Below are 16816 nucleotides of genomic sequence, written 5' to 3'. Positions count from 1 at the left end.
CAGTCTCCAAGCTCTTTACCCTGTGCACCCTCTGGTGCTCCGGATCCAGGACTGTCTGCGCTTGCTCCACTTGGGGGGCGTCTCGGTGGCGTTCCTCTGGCTCCCGGGACACGTTGGTATATGTGGAAATGAGGCGGCCGATATTGCGGCCAAGGGTGCAGTCTCTCTTCTCCGGCCAGCTATTCAATCGATTACCGTCGCCGATCTATGGAGCGTTTTATTTTGTCGTGTTGTTCTTTTATGGCACGCACATTGGTCGACACTTCCCCATAATAAATTGCGGGACGTGAAAGCTCTTCCCTGTGCTTGGACCTCTTCCTCCCGAACGCGTCGTTGGGAGGAGGTAATTTTAACTAGACTCCGGATAGGGCACTGTCTTTTTAGCCATCGACATCTTTTAAGTGGCGATCCTCCCCCACTCTGTCCCCACTGCTCTCAGCTGTGGACGGTAAGACACCTTTTAATTGAGTGCCCCTATTTTAATCCGTTATGCTCCCGTCTACAGCTGTCGCCTGATATATCGTCGATTTTAGCAGATGACACGCGCTCAGCCGATCGCGTTCTCGAATTTATTAGTGCCAGTGAAATGACGTCAGTCATTTGAAGCTTTTTTTGGGGACAACCAACCCCTTTCTGTAGAGGATTTTTAAGCCTTCCTTCTGCTTTTAGTTTCTCCAATTTTATGACTTTCGTTCCCATTGCTGCTGATTTCCATTTTCGGTTTTTTACTGTTTCCTAAGTCACGGACCGGGCGCTAATGACCATAGCAGTTTTGCGCCCTAAAACCACAACAAAAAAAAAAATATATCAGTCTCTTGAAACTTTTGGGAAAATGGCTTTCAGTATAACTGGATAAATGTTTTACAGTGTGGATGTATTGTAAAAAAAGTTGTCCAGTTAAACTACAAAACCATTTTTCCAAACATTTCAAGAAAGATTATAAACATACCTAAAAAGGTATTGCCTCTTGGAAACAGTTTTGATGACATGACATTTCATAGCATACCACACAGTTGAAATAAAACTCAGTGCATCCAGAAATTCAGTGACTTTAGATTCCGGTATGCGAATTTGTGTTATATACCAGTGTACAAGGTGCTTTTATAAGAAGCTTTATTTGATTATTTTGTGATCAAATACTTTTACGATGTGAAAAATTTTAATTCGTTCTTTCATGTTTATCATTGATTTATGTAGTGATTGGCATAGGTTCCACACCTGAGATCTGGACATGTAGTTGTAAGGTGAGCCTTAGAAGTCTACAGATGTTAGTACTGTTAGAGGCTCATGGACGCATAAGCACCCTCTCCTCTGTGTGCTCTACCAGCCAGCCGACAGTTCATATAGTTGGGCCTGGCCAACCTCACCCTCAGTTACATGTTGACATTCTGACTAGGATTATCGGACTAGTGGTGTAGCCACTCTACTGCAAGTCTCTTCTTGTACAAGTTATTCTAGATATAATAAATTGTTGTGTCTGTCATTGTCTTTGTGAACTTGTGGTTAGAATGCATTGGTGGTGAGTAGGATTGTATTTTCATGTGTTTTTCATTGTGCAGTTGTTTTTCGCATTTTGTTGTGGCGTGGAGACTCTGCTTCAAACATTGGTGCAACAGAAGGACCTCATCATGTTCATGCAATAGGCTTCGCTGGCATGCTGTCTAAATCTTCTTCTTAGCCTCTGTTTACTTCTCTGTTCCTGCCCTTTGATGAGGTGGCAGAAGATTGAGAAGCGTACAAACACCGCCTATGGCAACATTTCCACACGTTCCACACAATAAATGCAGAGGTATGTCATGCGCTGTTTTTGTCATGGATATCTCCCACCTTGTATCAGCTGTTGTGGCAGTTGGCCCCCTTGCAGGAAGCTTCCTTCTTGTTTGACAGTTTATGTTCATCGTTGTCTTCCTATCATCTGTGCCACACACGTTGTGGCAGCTAGGGTTGAATTCTACCAACACAAGAAGCAGCCCCATCGGTCTTATCAGGACTGGGCCGTGACCCTCCATGGCCTTAGTCACAAGTGCCATTTTTTTACAGCCAAGTCAAGAGAATGATGTGCAGACATCACGGTTCACGACATTGTCATTTGCTCTGTCCCTGATAAGGAAGTCAGGCAACATGAAGTCGGGCAACATGCCCTCCAGATAGAGAACCATTCCATCGAAGAGGTTTTGTCAATCACCCAGTCATATGAGGCCTTAAACGCTACTGGTCAGCAGCTGGAAGTGTAGTGCAATGTCATGGTGGTACAGGGTAACTCATCTGCATCCATTTCTTCCAGGGAGGAAAACGTAGCGGTATTGGGAGCTGACCAATCCAGTAGTTTCCTCACAGCGTGTAAACAGCATTCCAGCTGCTTCTCATTGTTGTCATCATGTGCGTCTTGTTACTCCCTACACGACAAATCAGAATTTCACCAGCATTGGGCTGTCTGTTGTTCGTGTCAGAAAGAAAAGACCACATTGCGATAGCCTGTCATTCATCTGCACAGAACACAGCATCAGAGAATGTGGATATGGATATCCAGGAACCAGTGCAGCAGTTTTCCTGCTTGATATGCAAACATATCCGCTGTTGCTGGTAAAAAGGTGGCACCAGGGCCGAAATTGCCTATAAATCAGTGACAGCCTGTTACCACTATTGTTATCTGCAATTCTAGTTCAGCAAACCTTTTTGGGTTTAATGCCTTTCAGGCCTTTGGCTTTTTAGTCATGGATTCCATATAGTTGATATGTGCCGAAGTACCCTTTCAATCATTGGAATCTCTATGCTCAAAATTTCAGAAGATCTTTGTGAAGGGACTAGGCCATTCTTCTCTTGTCATTGTGGAGAAACTGTCTGGTAGATTGCGACTTTGCAGTGGTTTTAAGATCACTGTGAATTCCCAGTCTGCGGTCGACATATACCAGTTGCCATGTCAGGCTGAACTGTTCACATGCTTTCCAGGGGTCAGTGCTTCTACAAACTTGATCTTTCTGAAGCGTATCACCAGTTACCTTTGGATGAGAAGTCCAAGCATATCATGGTTCATAGTACGCCTTTCAGCCTATATCAATACCAACAGTTGATGTTTGGGGTGGCAAATGCCCCGCAAGTTTTCAGTGCTATCTGGAACAGGTCACATCCACTGTTCTGCACTCTTTCAACTATTTGAATGACATTGTTGTTACCAGTTGCACTACGAGCAATCACCTGCAAAATCTAAGGGGCCTTTCTCAAGAACTCCAGGCCATGGGTATTTGTTACAATCTGCAAAAATCCAAATTTTTAACTGATTTCTTGAGTATCTGGGCCACACCATCTTGTGGCAGGGCATCTGACCCATGGAGAGTCTTGTTAGGGCCGTTACGAACCTGCTACGCCTATCATCGTTGCAAAAACTGCAGGCTTTCTTGGGTAAAATTGCCTGTTACTGCCAGTTCATTCCCAGGGTGTCGACCATAGCATTCTCCACCTCATCTTCAGCAATGGTGCTTCCTTTGTCTGGCCTCCTGCGAGCTACCAGGCCTTCACCATGCTGAAGGAATATCTCAGGTTGGCAATGTCTCTAGAGATACTTTTGACCCTGGGAAACCATTGGTTTTGGCTAAGGATGCCTCGCAGTATGGAATGGGAGCAGTCCACTCCCATCAGAATGCAGACAGCTCAGAGCAGCCACTGCTGTTTGCATCCAGAACTCTCAGTCCAGCGTGCCTCCACTACTCTCAGGTTGAGAAGGAGGCTCTGGCTATTGTGTATGCGGTCACCAAATTTCATGTTTTCTCATATGGCAACAATTCCAACTAATTACAGACCACAAGCTGTTAGTTTCATGACTTAGGTCGTTCTCCTGGATTCCCTGATAAGGCAGGCAGCTCACAAGTTTCAGCAGTGGGCTTTGCTCCTCTCCAAGTACAATATGACATTCATTTTTGCTCCACTGATTGCCATGCCAATGTGGACGCTTATCCTGGCTGCCCGTTGGCTAGAGCCATGAGTTTGATTGAGAGGAGCTCATGTGTTTTCATTTGGATATCTCCTCCTGCCAAGCAGTAGACTTGTTTCTGATCATTAGTGCCCGAGTTGCCAAGGCAACAGTGTCTGACCCCGCCCTCCAGCAAGTGGTCTGCCTTGTTCAGCAGGGTTGATCTTCTTGTCATCTAGTCCACACTTCTTATCTGCTTTATAATTAGTTTGTATTGTGCCATCATCTCTCTGTCTTAGATGGGGTATTGTTCCTCTCCACAGAAGATGTAATGCCCAGGGTGATTATTCCTGGAAGTTTGCGGCGGGATGTCTTACAGCTGTTGCAAGAGAATCACTGGGTTGTTTCCCGCACCAAAGCTTTGGCTTGCAGATGTGTACTGGTCCGGCATTGACCAGGAGCTGGAACACTTGGTTGTTGTGTGTCCCCAGTGCACTAGTCAGCAGGTGTCTCCCAAGGATACATTCTCCCCTTAGCTTCCAGGAACCAAGATCTGGGAACCGATCCATGTGGATTTTGCTGGTTTGTTTCTGAATGTGTTTTGACTGATTGCCATTGACATGATTTTGCATTTTCCATACATAGTCCAGTGCTCCTCGGCCACTACCAAAGTCACTAGTCAGGCCTCCTCAAAAACTTTTTGGTTACCCTCATTTATGAGAATGGACATCATACTTGTCTCAGTTGTTTTGTGATTTCTGTGTGCGGTCAGGCATTCACATGTTGCAATTTGTTTCTGATGACTTCTGTTGGTTCCAATAGCCCTGCTGAGAGTCTCCACTGGCACCAGCTGAGGACACTGCGCCACCATCATTGCCCATCTCTGGGTGCCTGTAGCATCAACAACAAAGAAGAAAGCCTCATGGTAAATGGCTCCTGGCTTCCCGTGCGGCAGTGAACAACAATCGCAGGTAGCAAGAGAACTTTGAATGTCCCGTCAAAACAGCTTCTGTACCTTCACATTTACATGTCCACTACACTCTCTCCATATTCTTGGGAAAGGTTTGACAATGCAGCATGATTATAAGCAGATTTAAAGCAGTTTAAAATGTCTGCAAGCCTAAAAACAAAATCAGAGTGCTTGCACAAAAAACCAAGACACGATACAGGGATCTGTACAGTAATTAATCTCACTGAGAAACATCTGGGCAAGTATACAGTGAAGATCCTTGCCAAATGGCTCCAGAAATGCCACCAATAGCAGATTACAGTGGCTCCATGGAGCATGTTGCAGTTTGACTCCCCCTGGAAGCAGCAGAAGAGGTTCACTGCAACACTGTGGAGCACTTACCATGATGCCAGTACTAAGATTCAGCATCTCCAGAAAATAACAAGTTGCTCTGAGAACTGAGAACAAGGAAACTGTAAAAAAATGAATTCGGGAGTAAGATAATGATTCTTCTCACTGAGTCAGCTTTGCGACAAAATGTTAGAACAGAAGCAGTTGTGCCACCATGACCATATGGCCTTTCTAAGGTACACAAGGATGGCAGCCCTCCAAGACCCATAGTTGGTAATGTTGGCAAGTCTACATAATAGCTGGCAAGATACCTAAAATGCATTCTCGGAGAATATGTGGAGGAGTGCAAACAGCACATTCACAATTCTGCTCACTTTGTACAACACTGAAGTCAACTGCTGCTCTGGAATGCAGATATGGTCAGTTTGTTTAAGAGATTGTCACTTTCAGAAGGGTTGGCACTAATTGTGGAAAAGTTCAATGATTGTTTCTCTGAACTTGGAAGGCACACTCTAATGTCAACTTATTTCCTGTTAGACATAAAATACTATGCATACTCTGATGTGTGGCAATTGGTAGTCCATTATAACCTGCCTTGGTGAACCAGTACATGGAACACTTTGAAGCAAGGCCACTAGACTCGGCCAGGTTCAGTCCATTGTGTTTTTATTGATACATGACTGACAAAGAGAGAGAGAGTGAATTTGTGTCCCTGGACCATTTAAAACCTATCATCTAAGTACAAAATTAACAATGGAACTTGAAAAAGAGAACCAGCTACCTTTCCTTGACATGTTATTCAACAGAAGACCAGACAGATCCCTGTGTCAGAGGTATATAGAAAATCCACACAGACTTGGAGCTGATTTCATTGGCATGGGACCTCCCTGTCTCCAGTTCGAAGGGTGTAGGTGAGGCAACCAATTTGACGCACAATGAGTGCTGGTAACCAGCAGGGGCATATGGTGGACGAGATCTTTATGGAGAGGGTGGAGCAGTGACCTTCGTCTCCAAGCCTCAAGCCTTCACCATCCATTCACAAAGAAATTCAGTTCTTAAGGCTCTGATCCATAGCTCAAAGACTTTCAGATAAGGAGGCCTTGTTGAAGAGATAGGAACTTACAAATAGTGTTCAGAAATAATGGGTATTCTGGTCATAAAACTGAGTAGGCGTTGTAATAAAAATAAAGAATGTCTGAGAAAAAGGTTGAGACAGAAGCAGAGGAAAAAATCTAAGAATTTTTTATCTACCTTTTGCTGGCCCAATATCCGGAAGGACTGGTGGACTCCTACAGAAATATAGCATCCAATATGTTTTGCTCCATCAACAAAGGTAAAAAGTCTTCTTCATGATGTTGAAGTCAATCTAGGTCTCCGAAAGCCAGATGTGTACTGCATTCTATGTGATATGTTGAGGTTGGCATGTGACCTCAGGTGGATGAAGGAATCGGCCATTTGTGAGACGGGAGAAGGTGCTGCGTCCTCACTGGCTAGTGAGTTGCTGAGGTTTGCATACTCCTTTACTCGTATTGCAGAGACAGGATTGTAGCAGATGGGAGGTTATTGCCCCTCAATGATATCAGTGGCTGCAAGTACATTGAGTTCTGCAGTCAGCATCTGCTGTCATGGGAGCCCACACAGCATATGATTGGGCAGCATTACACTATCATATTTCTTTGGCAAAGAAATTTTGTAATGTAGTAGGGAACTTTGTCAAATCTTGCCTTTCGCTTGGCTGAATACTTGGCAGTACGTCATTTCCCTAAATCATTTAAGGCAAATACTGGAATAGTTTCTTTGAAAAGCACATGGTGTGGTTTCCTTCACTGAGCTGCTCCGTTCTTATGATAGTGTCATTGATTGAACTCAGACTCATACCCTTCAGTCGTTTTTAGTATTGCTGCCACTTGAAGAATGTTATTTCCGTAAAGCATTTAAGAATACTGCATCAATATATTTGATTTTTAAATGAATAAAAACTTTTTGTTTTCTTTGATATATAGTTAAAAAATTGCACAAGTTCTCATTTTTGTGGCTGATTATCTGCCTATGACTGACAAGACTTTAATGTTACTGTCATTACAAAATACCATGTGCAATGGCAGTGTTCTGCTCATTATGGTGGAATGCTATAGAACATTAAGTACTGTTGGGAGAAATCTAACCCCTTAGGGAGATACCCTGTAGAAAAGGTTTGTATTATTTGTGAACAGTGTTTTCAGAGAAATGCATAACATACTGCTGTGAATTTTTAGAGGGAATTTTTCTACTGGATTCTAAAAGTTAGCGTTTTTATCTCTTTTTACTTTGTTTCTCTTTTCAGTACTGACTAGTAAGTAGAAACTTTTTATATCAGAGTCACCATAATACACAGATTTTTGCATTTGCAAATGTACAGCTCATTAATGAGGGATAACCAATGTGATGGTATTGTTATTTTCCTTTTACTCTTACAGAGAAGCGGCTGAAGCATTGCTCAAGTCATCTGTGCATGTTTTAAATCAACTCATCCACACAGAACCAATATTAGAATCCAACCTGAAAAGTAAGTTATGTAAAATATATCTGAAATGTAATATTGGTATGCTTGTGTGGCCGCCATATGTAATTTTGTTCTCTCTTCAATAGCTAAGTCAATTGTGAACATACAGTGTGTGTGGGCTATGTAGAAAAATAAACTATATTTCCAGTTGTATGTTAGGTAAACATAAAAAAGTTTGAATAATGAGCCTAAAAAAAGTTCTAAAATTTTTCATCAGAGCCAAGTTTGGGAACCAGAAAATTAAAGATGCTTGAATGCAGGAAATGTTATTAATTTCATGTTATCTTCCTCTGTCCCAATCTCATCCCCCTTTCCTCTTCTCCACTTCTCCCTATCTCCTCCCCACCCCCACCTCTCCCCACACTCTTCCCTCTCTCCTCTTCCACTTCTCCACTCCGCCTTGTCTCATTCCTCTACTCCTAAGGCTCACTCTTTTCATGCATTCCTACCTCCACTCCTTCCCCCTCATCCAATCACTGCTCCCCATGTCACAAATCACCCTTCTGTTGTTTGCTGTGTAAGATTTACAATTTTTGCTGTGCAAAATTGAGAAATCTTTGTGTTGTATGATTTAAAATTTGGATGTTATCCAGACTTACAACTTCAACCCAGAGAAAACCTTTGATTTCACATGTATCTTTACTTGGAAAAATGTATTTACAGTGTCTGTCTGACTGCTTGACCACAATTGAGCTCTATGGCTTGGAATTTGCATGTCTTTTAAGGTTCACCTTTGTCACTTTATTTGAAACGATATAAGAAGACTTAGTTTGGTAAAAGCATATAGTTAATTTCTTAAATCCTTTTTTTCCTTTTTATTGTGTGTTTAAACCAGATTATCCATGAGGTTTTACCAGGTTTTTCTGTGGTACTCTTCAAGGAACATGAGTTCCACTCCCTCGAAAATAACTTAAGTGAAATCCAGAAATTAAAAGTGGTGAAAAGCAAAATTGATAAATCAGCCTTAGTACAAGAAACACACATGTTGCAGTGTTTGGTTTGTCCAGACAAAACAACCATTTGCTAATGCATAATTGGTGCACTAATTTGAATTTCTCAAGTTTATGGAATATCTTTTAAAAGTAGGAATGCTATGTTTAATAGAAAAGTACATAATAGCCTACTGTTTATAAATATCTGTTGTTTCACTTGATTTTATGCTTTTGCATACAGAAAGTACTTCACTTGAAGCTGGCATCAATAATGCAGCTATTATTTTTGCTGTTGAGCAAGCTTGTCAGTCACCCAGTACCAACATGGAAGAGCACATAGGAATAGTGCTGGATTTTATAATTTTGAGAGATCCAACACGTGATGACAAGGTAAGTTACCTGCTATTGTTGTTAAGAAAATTCAGTTTATACTAACAAGTAGTACACAGGTTCCTAATATTTTGTTGCTGTCAATGTTGCACCATGAACATTTTGCCTCTGTCACTTCATTTAAAACAAGGATGTTTAATTTTTTCTACTCAGAGTTTACTTGCTGCTTGCAATGCATAAGATGGTATAAAACCTATGCTTTCACAGATACATACCCATTCCAACTCCACCCACCCTCCATATTCAGCATTTGGTGTTTGCCTCTGAATCATAACAGATGTGGCACAGCAGTCCAAATGGAATTAGAATTGGACGTTGATCAGGATTATATGCATTGAGGAAAGAAAAGTTTACCATGAGTGCAAACCAGAAAATGTGTCAGTAATAAGCATGATAAGAGCAAAAATGGCACAGTCTTGTTTCACAAGGAATACCATATTTAAATAGTACATGACAAAGTTAATTCTTTCTTTTCTGAATTTAGAAGATTTCAAGTAGTAAAAGCTTTAGTTTATAGTATTACATAGGTGTATAAATGTGAAATATTACATTAATTATATTTTGATATATTTTATTAACATAATTTATGATTGTTGCTTTTAAGCAATGTTGGTTTCTACGGGTAATAACATTATACAAAAAAATTCAGTTTACGTGAAAGTTAGTTTGTCACATAGCATTTTGGAGCTCACAAATCTTTGTACATTTTTTTATTGGCAGCTTGGAGAGGGTCACTTTCCCTGTAAGTGATTAACAATTTCAGCATTACAAATTAATTAAAATTTCAAAAATTGAATATTATTTTCGTATTGACTGATGCCACTAATTTACTTTCTAATTTGTCCTCCCAGATATGGTTCAAAGTTGTACTTCCATTTGAGTCTTCAGATAAGTGAGAGGAGATATTTAGCTAGTGTAGAATTGTTGTGTTTGCTGTGAAACCAAATGTCCAGTCTTCCAACAGATTAATTTTTCTTAAACTGCTGCCTGTATCATTTCCCATTAGTACTTATTATTATTCTTCAGGTAGTAAACAGGGATTGATTAGAGAAGACTGGAAGGGGGGAGGGGGGGATTCACGTGACCTTAGGTTGAGTGGGGCTCAACTGTTGTGAGGACAAGAGAAGGCAAAGATAAGGAGAATGCGTCAGTGGTGGTAGTAGGTCAAAAAGAAAGAAAGAGGAAATGTTTTTAATTCTGCACGTCTTTTTAACATATTTCCTTCTCATTCTGTCTCTTATCATCTCTGAACTACAGCTGACACAGTCCTTACCAACTCCCTCCTGATGCGTTATTCCCACAATAGGCAGTCCTCTCGAATCATGAGACTAAATTAGTCCTATTCTCAAGTTGATTCAAGAAGCATCCGCAGGAAAATTAGGAAATGATGTTTTTATAAAAGCTATTAACTGGTTTTGCATGAATGGACTATCTTTAAATTTGAAGAAACACAACTCATCCAGTTTTGTACTGTTGAAAATACTCCACCTACAATGAATGCAGTTTATCAGCAAGAAATAATGCACAGTGGTAGAAAATTCTAAGTTCTGGTGCGTGTATGGCATGGCAGGGAGAGGGTTGGGGGGGAGGGTCAAGGGATATTACACTGGCTATAACTTTTAGGTTCACCAAGTATTGTCATGAGAATATCCGAATCAGTAAGTTAAAATATTTTGCGTATTTTCAGTGATGTAGCATAATATGCTGTTCTAACAGGTAACTAGGGCTAAAAGCATTACTTGCACAGAGGAAAGTTATTATAATTGTGTTTGGAGTTCACACATGTACTTCTTGACAGGCACCAGTTTAAGTAATTGGGAATATTAACCACAGCCTCGCAGCACATTTATTCATACACAAAACTTGTTGTCAACAGTCCATTGCAATCTGAAAGCAAGGGAGACGTTTACCAGTAGACTAATAGAAGGAAATATTATCTGCACTTTCCTCTAATGAATCTAATTTTGACACAGGAAGAAATGCAACACTTAGCTATAAAACTCTTCAGGATTCTGCCCCTGAAAGTGAAATAGCTGTACAGCAGAAATGTTTTCAAATGTAAATTAAAGTTGTTTCTCAAAACAACTCCTCCTAAAGCATAAAAGTGTTCTTGAGTAGAAATAGTTAGTTACAGTCTGTAAATATCTGGGAACTGTCTGTAAAATATTTTGTTCAGTTGACACATTCCATGTCATAACATTTATTGGTAATATGGTTTACAGGAAGTGGAATTAATCATTCAACCTAGATGCTGACTAACCTACTAGTACCTGCCCCCTCTCATTTCAAGGATTCTGCAATGAATTCCTCTTTCCTTCCTGAAGATGCAGTGTATATTTTGAAAAGTAAGGATTCCTCTTTTCATCTGTATTTATTTCTATTGACATCACTAGGAACTGTGACTTCTGAAGGTGGTACTGGTCAGTAAGATAGTGTCTCTGTTTAAATCACGCCTGTTACAAAGTAAATGAATCATATCTACATTTTAATAACTCCATTCTCCATTCCACTCATTCATTCAAGTTTCTTAGCCTCCTGTTTATTGAGAGATTCACATGGATCCTACACTTTCAGAACATTGGAGAAGATAATTTAAATCTTCAAGTATTTTGAAGTATCTGAAAGGAAAGGTACCGGGTGCAGAAAATTCTTGCCTACAATAATTCTACAGAGCATTCATGTAGCCCCTGCTGGACAACAAGTCTGTTATTTATGGTTCCGCCCGACCTTCACAAGTAAAGATTGTCGATGCAGTGCATTGTTTGTATCAGACTGGCAATGCTAATTTAGGACAGTCTCTATCCCTAGCCTCTGCACCAAAGCCACCAAGCTGTTCCTATCGTTGGGCTGTTCCTGACCGTGTAACATGTCTTTAAAGCCAAGTCTTTTAGTGTGTCTTCAATAGCAACCATTGTTGCCTACTAAACTAAGTATTTCTGAACTGCCCATGAGCCACAAAATATGCTCTTGATAGACTGTGAAGTTCTCCCACAGTTTTGAAGCAAGTAACCCACCTTAGCTGATGAAGAGATACAGGATATTTTTTTTTAAAATAGCAAATGGTTTATGCAGCTGATTTCAAGCTAGTGGGCTAAAATGCTTGTACAGGTATAATCACTTCAGAAACCTTTTCACATGAATCATTTAAGTACAAATGATAGCTCCACCTACGCACTGTCCTTTTATACCTTGTGTACCGATTCTACCGCCATCTGTATGCTATATGTGCATATCGTTATCCCATGAATTTTGTCACTTCAGCGTATTTTCAAAGAAGTATTCTGTTATCTTGCTGAATTCTTCCCATTTTTGGATGCTCAGTGGCTGTTAAATTTTTACGTTTGTATTTTGTTTTTTATGACTCTGTTGGATTTTATGTTCCACCATCTGTGTTCCCTTTTTCGTGGTAATTTTTCTCACATTATTATATTTCACTTAGTCTTCAAATGAAACTCAATCCGTGTTTTTCCTTTCCCACAATAGGTCAGTATGTTCGTTTCATCATAAATCAATTTTGGCAGGATTTTGTGACAGTGCTACAAGGGCTGCAAAAGAAAAGATGGTATGTGCTTCAGGTGTTCCAATACTCAAAACTAAATTATTAGCACTATACTTGACTTACATTTATGGAAAACTTTTTGTTCATTTTAGCTGGGAGATACTGTATTTACTCGAATCTAAGCCGCACTTTTTTTCCGGTTTTTGTAATCCAAAAAACCGCCTGCGGCTTAGAATCGAGTGCAAAGTGAGCGGAAGTTCTGAAAAATGTTGGTAGGTGGCGCCACAACTAACTTCTGCCGTCAAATATATGTATCGCTGCACAGGCATGCTTTGCAGGCACAAAGATAAATACTGGCGCCAAAACCTCCGCGTCAGTAAATAAATTAAAAAAAAAAAAAAGGGTGGAAGACGAGCCTTCTTCTCCGCCCTGAGTTTCGACCACTGCATTTTATACATTATCCAACGAAGTAAATAGAAATTCCGTATTGTTCATTTTCGAATGTAGCAGCATTTCAATGTACTACGAAAATCGGACTGGCAAGACTGTTTGGGATGTTTGTCGATATGGCCAACTCTAGGTTCTGAATTTTTTCAACCTGTGAGAAGAAATGGTTGCTAATAGGAACTTTCATGAATTGTGAATCACATACGGTATTCTCTTCGCCATAAGAATAATACGAATATAAACATTTTGCCTTGTATTCTTTAGTGTTTGCTGCTATCTCATTTAAATCCTGTCTGCCTAATAAACTACGAAACTAGGGTGAGACAACAGCAAACGCGGAAGAATATACATATCATGTCATGTTTATTTTCGTATTATTCTTATGCCTAATAGTGATACAGTCAGAAATGAAGCACAGCAATTGACTAGATTTTTAAATCTAACATGACTCTTAATTTCTGTGCAGAATTTAATGTACTAAAGAGGCGTCTGCAAAGATTTTCAAACAGAGAAAAATTTTCGCTAAACTCTCGGTCAGAACGTCTTCTGTCAAAAGCAGTCTATTATTTGGTTCTTGTTGATCATTATCAAAGAAAGCAGCAGTGTAAGTTATAACAAATAGCAGTCTCTTGCCATTGTTTTGCTAATGAAACGATTCCTCTCTTGTTTTTAATTGTAAGTGGTGGTAGTGTGCACAAAAGCAAGCCATGCCGCGAGCGGGGACAGGCCGTAAACACTCATTATCAGAATGCGACAAACAATTCATGACACAGTACAGTAATGCATTTTCAGCTTAAAGTGACGTAAACACCTATAACAAAGAGAACGGCACTTACCAGATCAAAGCAAAATAAGCAATCAATTGAAACCAGACGAAGCACGTGAAAAAGGAAAGGTACCCGTATAAATACGGACGGAGCGCGTGACGCATAGCAATGGCTACCTAGTAAAGCTTAACTGCTAAGCTTACGACTCGAACCTACTGTAGCTGTATCGTCATTCATTCGACTTAAATTGTCTCTCATATTACAATGGACCAACTTCGTTTCGATTTGGAGGTGCGGCCTAAAACTTTTCTCTCCCCTTGAATTTAGAGTCTCAAATTTCAGGTGCGGCTTAAATTCGGGAATTTTTTTTTTTCTTGATTTCGAGTCTCATTTTTCAGGTGCGGCTTAGATTCGAGTGGGGCTTAGATTCGAGTAAATACGGTAAAATCCTGAGATATCACCCTCTCATCAGATATCTCGTATACTTTGTGTACATACTTGTTTGTCAAATTAGTGTAACATTTTCTCTCTGTAATATTATTTTTATTATGGGGAAGAATAATTTGCCACACTGAATTATGTTGGAAAGTTCCAAAAGCATTTGTTCGTAGGAGAGTCATCAGATATATTGCTTCCTTTACGTATATCTTGGGAAAAGTCAATGCAGATAAAATGAGAGAGATTTAAGCCTGCCCGGAGGCTTACCAGCAATCATTCTTACTGTGAAATATTCACAACTGGAACAAGAAAGGAGTGAAGTGACAGTAACTGGGAAAACATATACTACCAAAGGGAGAGCCACCTGTGAACTGACATGTCATATACCAGCTAATATGTGAACACTGTTCGGCCTTTTATATTGGCATGACTACCACCAAATTATCAGTTAGGATGAAGTGGCGTAGACAGAGGGTTTATAATGCAACACACAATATCGTGTTGCAGAGCATCTCTGCAGCATGATAGTTGTGACCTTGGCGCCTGTTTCACGACCTGTGCCATTAGGATTCTTTCCCCAGACACAAGTTTCTCAGAACTCAGGTGGGAACTAGCACTACGACGTGTGCTTGGTTTTCACCACCCACCTGGCCTTAATTTACGTTAGTTCCTTCCATCTCAGCATTTCTTGACAGTAACTACTTCTTTTTTCTCTCCATTTTAGATTTCCACATCTTTCATTTTCTTACCTGTCTGCTTTTCGCCATCCCCTTCCCACATACAGTGCACTTAGGTTTTCACTCTTATTAACTTATGCACGATGTTTTTTAGCTGTTATCTCTGTCTTGCATATTATCCTATCTTCCACCTTTAAGATCTCAGGTTTTCAAATTTCGTCTGAAAGCAGTCCCCAACAATCAGTCTTTCCCTTTCATCCTGTCAGGTAAGACTCCCCTGACCCCCAGTTCTGGGTGACTTCCAAAAAAATCTGCCCCTTTTCCTAAACCTGTCCAGTCCTTTTCCCGCCTCACCCCTTTTCCTTCCCCTTCAATCTTCTGCCAGAAGAAAGAGCCACTGGCTCCGAAAGCTTTCATAATTATAATCTTTCTTTATATGCACGTTCTGCTGCTTGGTGAGTAGATTTGTTATCTGTCCAATTGCATTATATTGGCGAGATGCCGTCCACCACAAAATTCAGTGTGGCTTGCTGAGCATAGATGTAGATGTAGAAAGAAAGAATGGTTATAATTGTGTGCTATCTGCAATGATTTTTGTTGAAACTGATATTCTTGCTTTCAAGGCTGTTGATGTATTATTGGAGGTGCACTGTTTGACATAAAACTTGGTTGCCGCAGGTACTAAGTCTGAGTCATTCATGTAAGTGCCTAATAAAACTGGCCAGCCAGATGCACAATCTGGCTCCACTGTATGATGAGGAAGTGTGTGGAGGAAGTGTTGTCTTCTGCTCGAGCTGTTACAGTGCAGTATCTGCACATAGCCAGTTGTAATATTGTACAATGGAGAACCAATTTCTTGAGTTGGAATCCAATTGTTCCTTTATTTTCTAACCACATTTCAGCTTTCTGGTAATGATACCAGTCCAATGGAATATCAAAGATAATTTGCTTCACTTTTTAATCCACCAGTAATAGCAAAACTTTCCACAAAGGAGCTTGTGTCTGCTTACAGACCAGAACAGTTCACACATGAGAATTTCCTCACCGTAAAGTGGCGAGCAGCTACCAGCCACCCGCCATTATCTGCTAGATGTTGACCACAGTCCAACTAGGTCAATGTGGCACCACACACTTTTGATGTGTTTCTGCTCTCTCATTGGTAAGCATGAAATTGTTTCTAATTACAGTTTGAATTTCCGCAGGAAGTAACTTCTCTAAAGCAAGTGAACACTGTGGAGTTACACATCGTGGGTATGTTACTATGAGTGTATTATAGATTGTCATTTTGTACAACAGTATTGAAAGTTCTTGGGGGGAGCAATACATAAAATAAGGGAAAGGCAGCCACTTGCCTGTAGCAGATCAATGTGTGGAGCTCAGAAACATGTAACAGAAAACAACATTCACACCAGCTTTCAAGCAATAGCTCTTTTTCTAGCAGAAGTACACATGTTCACACAACCAAACATAGATGGTTGTGGCCACAGCAAGACTGATTATTGATGCTTGGTTATTGAAAGCGGTTGCCTGAGCCGATGAAGATGAGGATGAGGTAAGAAAGGGTGCAAGGACAGTGTAATGGAAAAGGATGCTGGTCTTTGGGCCAATGACTCTGCAGCCTCACAGCAAAATGAAAAGAGTATGGAGGGTGGAGGGAAAAGAGACGCAGGAACAGGGGGAAAGGGGAGGGTGAAGATGAAGAGGGAGAAATGGAGAAGGGTCGAAAAGGGATAAGAGGAGAGGGAGAGGTGGTTGTGCAACTGCAGAATCATCTGCTTGCCTCTTTCCCTCTGCACACCTTCCTTGTGTCCTTGCCTACTGCATCCCCACCTTCTTCAGCTCAGGCAAGTGCTTCCAGCATTTGAGTAGTCAGTCTTGCCAGAACCATTTTAGTGCACATTTGGGTGTGTCTGCCCC

The 16816-nt window shown here is 40.6% G+C and overlaps 1 protein-coding gene across 3 annotated transcripts in view; it reads left to right on the top strand.

Moving 5' to 3' along the window:
* LOC126190833 (speckle targeted PIP5K1A-regulated poly(A) polymerase-like) overlaps positions 1-16816 on the top strand; it is a 186270-nt gene that overhangs the window by 51877 nt on the left and 117577 nt on the right. For all 3 annotated transcript variants that reach the window (XM_049931410.1, XM_049931409.1, XM_049931408.1), the window contains 2 exons: positions 7664-7752; positions 8923-9071. In XM_049931410.1, the coding sequence (XP_049787367.1) occupies positions 7664-7752; positions 8923-9071 (238 nt within the window). The remainder of the gene's footprint in view (positions 1-7663; positions 7753-8922; positions 9072-16816) is intronic.

The sequence above is a fragment of the Schistocerca cancellata genome, chromosome 6 (assembly GCF_023864275.1).
Source record: "Schistocerca cancellata isolate TAMUIC-IGC-003103 chromosome 6, iqSchCanc2.1, whole genome shotgun sequence".
In the NCBI taxonomy this organism is placed as follows: domain Eukaryota; kingdom Metazoa; phylum Arthropoda; class Insecta; order Orthoptera; family Acrididae; genus Schistocerca; species Schistocerca cancellata.
Note: the sequence above shows the minus strand (reverse complement) of the source record. Positions and strands in the feature narration are given on the sequence as shown.